At 39.4% G+C, this 12306-nt stretch overlaps 1 protein-coding gene across 1 annotated transcript in view; it reads right to left on the reverse strand.

Moving 5' to 3' along the window:
• Nucleotides 1-5679: 5679 nt before the first annotated feature.
• Nucleotides 5680-12306, reverse strand: part of LOC139750242 (uncharacterized) — a 126878-nt gene continuing 120251 nt past the window's right edge. The window contains exon 4 of the mRNA XM_071664752.1: nucleotides 5680-10035. Coding sequence (XP_071520853.1) covers nucleotides 9797-10035 — 239 coding nt within the window. The 3' untranslated portion in view covers nucleotides 5680-9796. The remainder of the gene's footprint in view (nucleotides 10036-12306) is intronic.

Genomic DNA, 12306 nt, shown 5'->3' on the forward strand with positions numbered 1-12306 from the left:
AAATCATTTTCCCTAACCCTCTCACTTTGCACACCACCTCGACCAAAACACCCTATATCTGCCACTCTGTCATCAGACACATTCAACAAACCTTCAAAATACTCATTCCATCTCCTTCTAACATCACCGCTACTTGTTATCACCTCCCCATTTACGCCCTTCACTGAAGTTCCCATTTGCTCCCATTTGGTTCTCAGTGAATGTAGGTTTGCGGCAGGGGTGTGTGATGTCTCCATGGTTGTTTAATTTGTTTATGGATGGGGTTGTTAGGGAGGTAAATGCAAGAGTCCTGGAAAGAGGGGCAAGTATGAAGTCTGTTGGGGATGAGAGAGCTTGGGAAGTGAGTCAGTTGTTGTTCGCTGATGATACAGCGCTGGTGGCTGATTCATGTGAGAAACTGCAGAAGCTGGTGACTGAGTTTGGTAAAGTGTGTGGAAGAAGAAAGTTAAGAGTAAATGTGAATAAGAGCAAGGTTATTAGGTACAGTAGGGGTGAGGGTCAAGTCAATTGGGAGGTGAGTTTGAATGGAGAAAAACTGGAGGAAGTGAAGTGTTTTAGATATCTGGGAGTGGATCTGTCAGCAGATGGAACCATGGAAGCGGAAGTGGATCATAGGGTGGGGGAGGGGGCGAAAATTTTGGGAGCCTTGAAAAATGTGTGGAAGTCGAGAACATTATCTCGGAAAGCAAAAATGGGTATGTTTGAAGGAATAGTAGTTCCAACAATGTTGTATGGTTGCGAGGCGTGGGCTATGGATAGAGATGTGCGCAGGAGGATGGATGTGCTGGAAATGAGATGTTTGAGGACAATGTGTGGTGTGAGGTGGTTTGAGCGAGTGAGTAACGTAAGGGTAAGAGAGATGTGTGGAAATAAAAAGAGCGTGGTTGAGAGAGCAGAAGAGGGTGTTTTGAAATGGTTTGGGCACATGGAGAGAATGAGTGAGGAAAGATTGACCAAGAGGATATATGTGTCGGAGGTGGAGGGAACGAGGAGAAGAGGGAGACCAAATTGGAGGTGGAAAGATGGAGTGAAAAAGATTTTGTGTGATCGGGGCCTGAACATGCAGGAGGGTGAAAGGAGGGCAAGGAATAGAGTGAATTGGAGCGATGTGGTATACAGGGGTTGACGTGCTGTCAGTGGATTGAATCAAGGCATGTGAAGCGTCTGGGGTAAACCATGGAAAGCTGTGTAGGTATGTATATTTGCGTGTGTGGACGTATGTACATGTGTATGGGGGGGGGGGGGGGTTGGGCCATTTCTTTCGTCTGTTTCCTTGCGCTTCCTCGCAAACGCGGGAGACAGCGACAAAGTATAAAAAAAAAAAAAAAAAAAAAAAAAAAAAAAAAAAAAAAAAAAATATATATATATATATATATATATATATATATATATATATATATATATATATATATATATATATATATATATATATATATATCATACAAACCTCCAACAGCCAGGATAGAACCCGGGACCCCTCTACAAGAGGCAGGAATGTTGGAGGTTTGTATGTTCTATGAAGGTGCACGTTTCTATGCACTTTATTCGTATATATATATATATATATATATATATATATATATATATATATATATATATATATATATATATATATATATATATATATATATTTCTTTCATTCATACTTGTTCGACGTTTCTCGCGTTAGCGAGGTAACAATGAACAGACTAAAAAAAGGCCTCATGTGTTTACATCCATTCTCCAGCCGTCATGTGTAATGCACAGAAGCCACATCCTCCTCCCCACAACCAGACCCCCTACAGACATTTATGTGGTTTTTCCCCGCAGCTGCTTCATGTGGCCTGGCTTATCTCACTGACAGCGCGTCGTCTCCTGTATATCACATCGCTCCAATACGTTCTATCCCTTGAATACCTCACACCCTCTTGCATGTTTAGGACTCGAACCTTCAAGGAAGATTTTCTCCCATCCTTCCACTTCCTCCTTGTTTACTCCCTTTTCCTCTTTCCCTCCACTTCCGACATTCATAACATCTCAGTCAACCTTTCCATATTCCCAAACCATTCCAGCACAGCCTATTCCACCGACCCAATCGTACTCCTCTTATTACCACACCTCTTTCTTACCCCAGCATTACTCACTCGACCAACTCTCCTCAAACATTTCATTTCCGTCACACTTTCTCTACGTTTTTGCCTATGGGCCGCGCCTCGCATTCTTACCCCACCTATACACCACTCCTTTACAATCAAGTATACCCATCTTATCCCATAAAGACAGTGGGTGACCTCGCTTTCTACACATTCCTCTATGGACCCATGACCTTTGCCCCATTACCCTTCCTATGGCTCACTTCAGCTCCTATGGTTCCATTCGTTACCGTGTCCACTCTTAGGCATCCAAAGAACACTCCACCTCCTCCATGTTCTCTCCACTCAAACTCACACCCTAACTAACTTTTTTCTTCGCTAATGAACTTAATAACCTTGCATTTATTCACATTTACTCTCAATTTCCTCCTTTCACACACTCCTTCAGATTTAGTCACCAGCGTCTGTAATTTCTAATTGGAATCTGCCACCAGCGCCGCGCCATCAGCAAACAACAAAGTGACGCACCTCTTCGGCCTACTCCCTCCCTCCCTCTACACTCAACCGACTGCATATCAAGCTCCTCTGTCCAAAACCTTGCATTTACCTCCCTCACCATCCCATCTGCTGAGAGAGGTTCTTTTACCTATATGTTGGAAAGAAATGATTTCTTTTTATAATACATACCCGATGTTTTCGAAATATTCAGTTATCTTTGGGCTGTCTGAACTGTGTTAACAATGATCACATAATCGATTAATCTTTTCCAGTATTCAATTACTCTGTCAGAGGATTAATTCTCTCACGCTTCTGTATCCAATCTTTTCCTCGTGATTTTTTCATTCCGTTATTTTTTGGGTTTCCTGATTCTCTTGTAATTGAAACCCATCCTCGTGATTGATTTTGTGTATTTCATGTAATATATAAAAGATTGTATAAGACCGTCTCTTATTCTCCGTTCTGTATGATACCTTCAGTTCTTCGAGTCTCTCCTCGTATTGTTGGTTTCACAACCACGGCATTACTCAAGCACCATTATATTCACTCTGTCAAGCTTCTCTTCGTCTTTTCTTCTTTTTCTTTATTGTGACTTTGGGACCAGAACTGCACGGCATATTCAGCATGTGGTCTGAACAAGGTGTTGAATAAAGTGCATGATTATTGTTTCTGGGGTTTTGTACGTGAAATTCTTGGGTATAAATCCCAGCATTTTTTTTGTTTCCTTTGTTACCCGAATTTGGGTTAATTTTTCATGTTACCCGAATTTGGATTATTTTTTCATGTTACCCGAATTTGGATGATTTTTTCATGTTACCTGAATTTAGATTATTTTTTCATGTTACCCGAATTTGGATTATTTTTTCATGTTACCCGAATTTGGATTTTTTTATATTTTTCGTATACGTGGTTCTTCATTAGCTGCATGTGACAGGAATTCACATGACAATGTATATTCACATATGTGACTCGTATTACCGATGTGCATTACTTTGTATGTCTTCCACAGTAAGTAAGACTGTATGTGTGGTCTTAGAATTATCTGTGACACCAGATGAAGGTGTTGAAGATTTTCCGGTTGGTGGATATACTGCCTTTTCGTATAGATTACATTGGTACAGTGTAACCTCTCAGTCTGTCTCAGCATAGACTTCGAAATAGGTCCGTGTTTCCTCAGTCGTCTCTGCCTCTAAATCATGTATCCAGTATACATTTCGAAGTTCTTGGCGTATGTTATCGAACCTGGCTCTTCTGTAGTTAGGAACCATCATTACTTTATCGTATATGAGAATGTTCATTGGTAAATCTGGTTATATGATGGTGGCTGCTGTTCTAAAGTCTCCCCACTCATATCCCCTTCACTGCGTCAAGACCAAGTAAGTCTCTGGTTAAAGCTACAGAGAATGATGATGTACACATATGCGAGAAGCTAAATGATAAGTTCAGTCGTCTTTTACACATCTTTTCTAACGGGCTTTTTCTTCCGATTGCTATCATACAATAGTGTCTGGTTGTCTTAGCCTCGCACACTTTAAAGAACTGTTCACCCTTGACGTATTACGATCTCTTGTCGTGGTTGTCTAACGTTTGGTATAACTGAACATTCTCCCCAGCCACGTCACTCAGCCTATTACCCTCCTGGTTGCCTAAGAAAAGTTCTTCCTATTTACAATACGGTTATTTAAGATCGCTGACTATTACGTTGTCATTCTGTCTAAGGGATTTCTTTTATCTTATATCGTACCGTCGTGTTACTCCCTTTGTTTAAGGAGGCGTTGAAACAACTCGTTTTATTTAGATTTTCAAATCCGGATTTATGATTAATCCCACAGGCTTCAACGTTCATCTTTTCGTCTAGGATCCATTTAGCTTCTCCCTCGACAAGGGGGGGGATCCATTAAAATCCTCGTGAGTGAAGCTTTATGTAAATGTATCATATCCTTATTAGCTAATTCAAGCTTATTTTAAATAAGAACTTATTTTTTTCCCTTCTGATTACCTGATTCGATAAGGCGACCAACTCCGATTTCTGGGAATCTACATATGTCATCATCTCATTCTGAAGTTCTTATGTTTCACGTATTTGCATACAAGACCATAAAGCTCATTGTTTCGCATCCAGTCTGGTAGTGAGAGGCAGCAGTCTCGAACCAGGCTATTCATTTAATGGGTGCTGACCTGACCTAACACCTGGCTCGTTCATTTGTTCCAGTCAGGTCGAGAGCTGACTAATTGACGATCATTGGTGTGCGTGTGTGTATACGCTGGGGTCGCTGGTCCTAGCATTTCCCTAAGGCCAGTAGGTAGAGTAGGGTAGGGTCGGGGATGAGGTCAGAGGCACCAGCAATTTTTGCTCATGATTAACATTATTTTCTTACTTTTCTCTCTATACGTTGATCTAAAACTCACTCCAAGCGTATATAAGTTCCGGCCCTTGTTCAGAAGCAGTCCATATCCCATGAGCGGGTTTCTGTCATTACTGAAGTCATCCCACAGATCTAAGAAAAAAGGCATGGTTCTCACGTCCATTGGCGCTACGATTCTCCTCAAAGTTCGATACGTCTGTCTTCATTCCTTCATCTTTAAATATACTGATGTATATATATGTATATATATATATATATATATATATATATATATATATATATATATATATATATATATATATATGTATATATATTCTTTACGCTTATCTACGACATCCTCTGATCTCCCACGAATGGCACTGTTGGTTCCAACGAGAACGGAGTGTCTACCAAGTTAGGGGATGATGCTTCATTTGGGGGTAAAGCTGGCAAACGTCTTCACATAACCCCAGCATAATCTTAGTAGCAACATGTCTTGTGTGGGGACCATGTCCGAAAATGTTTTTTTTCTTCTGTCGGTGACAAGGAGACGGAACCTTGGTAAGTGACATACCATCATGGCCTTTAACATCATCACAGAAAGGTCGCAAGTGGCGACTGTCAGACAGAGAAAAGCTGGGCCTCCGAGGGAGGTCAACCTTCCATCATGTGTGAGTGCTGTCATTGTAGCCATACCAGTCATCACAACACACACAATGTCTTCGCTGATTCATTATATTGGATTATAAAATAGAACTCAGTGATAATAAAATAACATCTTTATTTCAACTCAGAGGATACACTGGACACACACACATATATATTTACATATATATTTATATATATTTATATATATATATATATAGACTTTAAACTTAAAAGTACTATATAATGGGATATGAAATAAAGTGTCATGGGGAGAGAGAGAGAGAGAGAGAGAGAGAGAGAGAGAGAGAGAGAGAGAGAGAGAGAGAGAGAGATGGATGGATAGACTGATAAAGTTAGACAGATAGATAGATAGATAGATGATGTGTGTGTGTGTGTGTGTGTGTGTGTGTGTGTGTGTGTGTGTGTATGGGTGTGTGTCAGTTAGCGATGCTGTTCCATGCAGGTATGCCATATATTTTCAACTATAAAATTGCTTGGAATAATACAAACGTGGAAACATCAAGCAAGAAATACAAGGAAAACTCATCTAAAATACAACTACTTTCTCATGAGACAAAAACAAACTCATAATTTACCTTAACTCTATATAATACAACATCAACATCCTCCTCCTTCTTCTACAACACAAAGGAAGACAATTTCTAAACCTTTGCTTCGACAGAGAGAGAGACATGGACTAATTAGACACAAGATGAGGAAACAAGAATACAAGAGAGATAGATCTAGATATGTCTACTTACTACGGTACAATCTTGAAGGAGGAGAAAAATAGATACGATTCGTCATAACTACATAATATATATGTCACTACGATACAACTTAATGGAACTTCTACACTTTTTGCTCAGACAAAGACACTTTAAATCATGGAAAAGTTCAAAGAACATTACAAAATTGATTGTCCACATACAAGTGCATGATAACCATGATGTTACGTAACTCTTATACACATATTACTGATAGACATAACACAACACAACTTTTACAACATTAGCTGCAATTCATCTCCAAAAAAAATATACTTTATCACTACTGCAAAATTATTTTTTTTTTTACATTTATTATCATCCAGATAACCTTGTTGTATTCTTGGACAGAAATACTGTCAATAACTGACAGATAATCTTGTTGTATGCTTGGACAGAAGTACAGTCAATAACTAACATATAAATAATACATTTAATTATCTCTTCAGATTAGATCATTTCAGCGAATAGCCTTCCACAGTGAGAGAGAAATGTATGTTAGATCACTTTTCTGTGGTTTAAGATACTGCCATCACTTTCCCGTATTACTCTCTAGCGTCAAGTGGGGGACATCAATGAATTTTCCATGACTAGTCATTAGGGGGTACATGGGAAGGTCAGATAACACGGGCGCAGATGAACCCAGAGCGATGTTATCTGCTGAGGGGACAATACTTGGGGAAGAGAGATAACAGATCTTGTGATCCCACGTCGAAGTTATCTTCTACAGGATAGTGCATGGGGAGGACAGATAACAGGAGACCTGATGGTCTTTGATAAAAGTTACCTATTGAAGGACAGTACATGGGAGCACATGCGAAGTACAGATAACAGAAGACCTGGTGGTCTATGATTAAGGTTATCTACTGAAGGACAGTACATGCAAAGGACAGATAACAGACCATGATAAGGTTATCTACTGAAGGACAGTACATGAAAAGGACAGATAACAGACCATGATAAGGTTAACTACTGAAGGACACTTCATGGGGAGAACATAGGTAGGACAGATAACACCCAGACCTGATGGTGTATGACGAGGTAATCTGCCAATGGCGAACAATAGGATCGTATGGTCATTATCTTATCTGTGGTAGATACAACACAGTAAAACAGAAGTGTCACTCCCATACCAGTCTGTAATGTTTCCTACCACACTTCAAAGCTTTCCAACACGTCTCGAGTGTCGTGTTAAAGATTTTAACATAAGGTTAACAGTTCAAAGCCATTCTTCTTCTTTTTTCATTTGTTAAACCCATGAGAGAGAGAGAGAGAGAGAGAGAGAGAGAGAGAGAGAGAGAGAGAGAGAGAGAGAGAGAGAGAGAGAGAGAGAGAATTTGAAGATTTTAGACTTGGTTTACACTGTAAAGTCTTTCTATATACATAGTTGAATCTAGATCAGAAAAGTTTTAACATAAGGTTCACATTTCAGAGTCTTTCTATTTGTTAAATCTGGACCACCACAAAAGTTTAACACTAGGCTCACATATCATCATAGTCTGTTAAACCTAAGACAGAAAAATATAAAGGAACACATGTTTATTATACATGTTGAAATACAGGATAAGGAAAAAAAATACATTTAACACAAGTATCACATTTCATAACCTCCTAACCAACATGTTAAATTTAAGAAATAAACTCCAGTTATCAGAGGCAGTCACACATAATCCGTTCCATAACTTTTAGAATTGACATGTTAAATTCTAGGTCCCCCGACAGAACACATGTTAGAAACATCCTTCATACCACAGGAGAGGAACGCATCCACCGGAATAGCTCTTTTTTTAAAGCGGGTAAACACATGTTAAATATATTAACATCGCCATTAATCAACCAGGTTTGATGATGTATGTACTCAGTTTTGTGTGATTAATTCACGTGATCTGTGTTCAGTATTTCATTTCAATGATTCTTCTTCGCATAGTTATGTTCTTGTTCAAGTGTTCATCTGTTCACACTGTACATGTGTTCGTTTGTTGTCTCTGCGTGTGTGAATAGGCGATCTTTGTCATACTACACCTGTGTTTGTTCTCACTCATACTGAACTTTGTTCTCACTCATACTGAACTTTGTTCTCACTCATACTGAACTTTGTTCTCACTCATACTGAATGTGTGGTTTAATTCATACTGAACTAGTGTATGATCTCATTCATACTGAACTAGTGTATGATCTCAGTCATACTGAACTAGTGTATGATCTCATTCATACTGAACTAGTGTATGATCTCATTCATACTGAACTAGTGTATGATCTCATTCATACTGAACTAGTGTATGATCTCATTCATACTGAACTAGTGTATTATCTCAGTCATACTGAACTAGTGTATGATCTCATTCATACTGAACTAGTGTATGATCTCAGTCATACTGAACTAGTGTATGATCTCAGTCATACTGAACTAGTGTATGATCTCATTCATACTGAACTAGTGTATGATCTCATTCATACTGAACTAGTGTATGATCTCAGTCATACTGAACTAGTGTATGATCTCAGTCATACTGAACTAGTGTATGATCTATTTCTGGTGTTGGGTGTGGCTAGATGTAGGATATGTGTAACAATTGAAAAACGGTCGAAATCCTTGCCTCCCAGTGAGGTGTAACATTTAACCCCATATCATTTGTTCCTTCATAGTTCAAGAGAGAGTTCCAGTTTGCCTACATCAAGGGATCAAGCTATCACAGCCTTGAAGGAGAATTCGGCGGGTGTACAGTTACTTGGAGGGAGGCTGGGGGCACAAATTGGTACCCCTGTAGCCAGAGAGAGGGACAACATGCATCGCCCGATAGATACCGTCATTTGATTGGCTGGTTTCTGACTAAATTTGCCAAATATCGCTAATTTCCAGTGGGGATGTACCCAGTTGTTCATGCGTCTTGCTGCTCTTACTTACGGCAAAAAACTTTCTGGTCCTTCCTGGCATTCTCATGATAAATTACGTGAAATTCGCATATCAACATCACATAATTCGCATGTCAACATCACATACATTTTTGCGTGTGAGATTGTATTGAATTGTTCTAGTCGTGCGCGCAGAATCCGGTCAAATTTCCGACTGGATTCATCGGGCAGGACCTGCTCTCTCTATGGGCGAAAGTAGCGGGACGCAGGAACAACAGGGAACCAATCAAGGAAGGGACAAGGCTAATCGTTCCTCTCCGTTTATGATTCGTTATCCTCCAAACGCTCGGGTACATCAGTACAAGTGTTCTGTGGGTTGAGGTTGATTCTCCAACATCATCCATGTATAGACAAACAGATAATGTCACAGGACGTGTAAATACTATTCTTTTAAGGAGACAGACAGAGAGAAAAAAAAAAATATGCAGAGACTAGTAAATTAACAGTGTTGGTATTAAGGGGTGACATTTTTAAACGTTTCCCGCCTAAGCTTAAACACTGAACATCTGATACTTTACTCTCGCCGTAGCACGGGACAGTTTTGTGTCAGTTATTACTGCTGGTCTGGCTTCCTCACGCATATTATTCCCTTTCTTTGGTTCACTTTCTCCGGGAACGAGAGCAAGTAGATGTTGTCAGTCGTTCTGTTGTAATGAGCGCTCATCCAATCATACTCCACGTTGCCATATGACGTCACGGCGGACTCCACCAATGGACGTTCGATTCTCTTGTGCTGGGCGTGGCGACGGGCTGGTACCCACACGGTGTAAAGCTTGCCCGTCTTGATGCAATCTATAGACGAGAGAGAGAGAAACCTAACATTAGAAATCCTTTATAGAATTAGAGCACCTGCATATTTATATATCTTATGAACAAGAAGCAGTTATTGATTAAGTATTTCTAAAATAATTTCTTGTAACCTAACATTCTCTTAACATGTACATGGCATGGGATTTTGAAATAAGGAATAAGGTTAGATAGAAGCTATAGACTCGAAAACACTAAATTTGAGAGTAGAATTTAGAACCTTAAAGGATTTAAACCTGAATACAGCGGCTGCTACGATATTTTGTTTGTAGATGACACAAATCTTAGGATTAACGAACCTGAAAATCTGACATTACCGGATCGCAGGGCGTATTACCATGTTAAGAAGCGTCTAAGATGAAAGATAAGATATAACATAATATAATACATATAAAAGTTTGAGCCTGTGAACATAAGGAATCTTAAATTATATTAAACCTTTGATATACGATCATAAATTCTGTCCATAAACATAGTTTCCTTCACTTCTGTGTGTGTGTGTGTGTGTGTGTGTGTGTGTGTGAAGTTCAGGGCAGAAATGCTCTTACCTACAGCGTTAAAACTTTTTGTGTTGATCTTTCTGCTGAACTTACCATATATCCGTCAGGGCAGCTTACATTTTTCTGTGCTAAATCTGTTAATTATATCAGTTGGTGCATGATATGTATATATATATATATATATATATATATATATATATATATATATATATATATATATATATATATATATATATATATAGTGTCACGGTCGTTGCCAAAGCGGCCAAGTTGTTATAATATTCCTAAATAAATGCCAGTGATAATATGTGCAAATCAGGCGCCATCTTTATTGCACAGCGGATGGGGAAAAAAAAACTAGTTTGAGTTTGCGAAATGGATTCAGATCACATGATGTAATTATACGTTGCATATCGGCAGTTCTCCAGACAAAATGCTAATTTCTGATTCTGAGAGAGAGAGAGAGAGAGAGAGAGAGAGAGAGAGAGAGAGAGAGAGAGAGAGAGAGAGAGAGAGAGGGTGGGTACAGGGACAAGACACTCCATTCTTATAGAACTGGAAAAAAAAAAGTTTTATCGTCTGTTTGTTTATATCTTTATTATCCAGTCTATTGATGGTTTCATTCTGTCATCCCGCCTCCCTCACTCTCTCTCTCTCTCTTGTCTTTCCTTCCAGTCACCCATACTCCTCGCCTCTCACTGATATTTTTCCATTGTTTTCATCTTTCTATTCTTTTTGCTTCCATCTTTTACTTATTACCCCCGGTATTGCTGCCTAACCTATAGTTGATCATTGGAGTTGAAGACCAGTTAATCTGTGATGTTGGAGGCCAGTTGAACAGTGGTGTTGAAGACCAATTGATCACTAGTGTTGAAGACCAGTTGATCAGTGGTGTTGAAGACCAGTTGATCAGTGATGTTGAAGACCAGTTAACCAATGATGTTGGAGACCAGTTGATCAGTGATGTTGAAGACCAGTTGATCAGTGGTGTTGAAGACCAGTTGATCAGTGATGTTGAAGACCAGTTAATCAGTGGTGTTGAAGACCAGTTGATCAGTGATGTTGAAGACCAGTTGATCAGTGGTGTTGAAGACCAGTTGATCAGTGATGTTGAAGACCAGTTGATCAGTGGTGTTGAAGACCAGTTAATCAGTGGTGTTGAAGACCAGTTGATCAGTGATGTTGAAGACCAGTTGATCAGTGGTGTTGAAGACCAGTTAATCAATGATGTTGGAGACCAGTTGATCATTGGTGTTGAAGACCAGTTGATCAGTGGTGTTGAAGACCAGTTAATCATTGGTGTTGAAGACCAGTTGATCAGTGATGTTGAAGACCAGTTGATCAGTGGTGTTGAAGACCAGTTGATCATTGGTGTTGAAGACCAGTTGATCAGTGATGTTGAAGACCAGTTGATCAGTGGTGTTGAAGACCAGTTGATCATTGGTGTTGAAGACCAGTTGATCAGTGATGTTGAAGACCAGTTGATCAGTGGTGTTGAAGACCAGTTGATCAGTGGTGTTGAAGACCAGTTAATCAGTGGTGTTGAAGACCAGTTAATCATTGGTGTTGAAGACCGATAAATAGAATCTAAATTCTTATAAGAATTCTTGAGGCGGTGACCAGTTTAATCTTCAAGCTGCTACAGTACAGGTTTGTGAGAAGCAATACATGATAACATTTAGAGGTGTTTGCCTCAGTGCTGGGGTAGGTATGATCGTCTTGTTCCAAGCCTCTCTTGATCACATCCACAACCACA

Source organism: Panulirus ornatus, chromosome 1, assembly GCF_036320965.1.
Source record: "Panulirus ornatus isolate Po-2019 chromosome 1, ASM3632096v1, whole genome shotgun sequence".
In the NCBI taxonomy this organism is placed as follows: domain Eukaryota; kingdom Metazoa; phylum Arthropoda; class Malacostraca; order Decapoda; family Palinuridae; genus Panulirus; species Panulirus ornatus.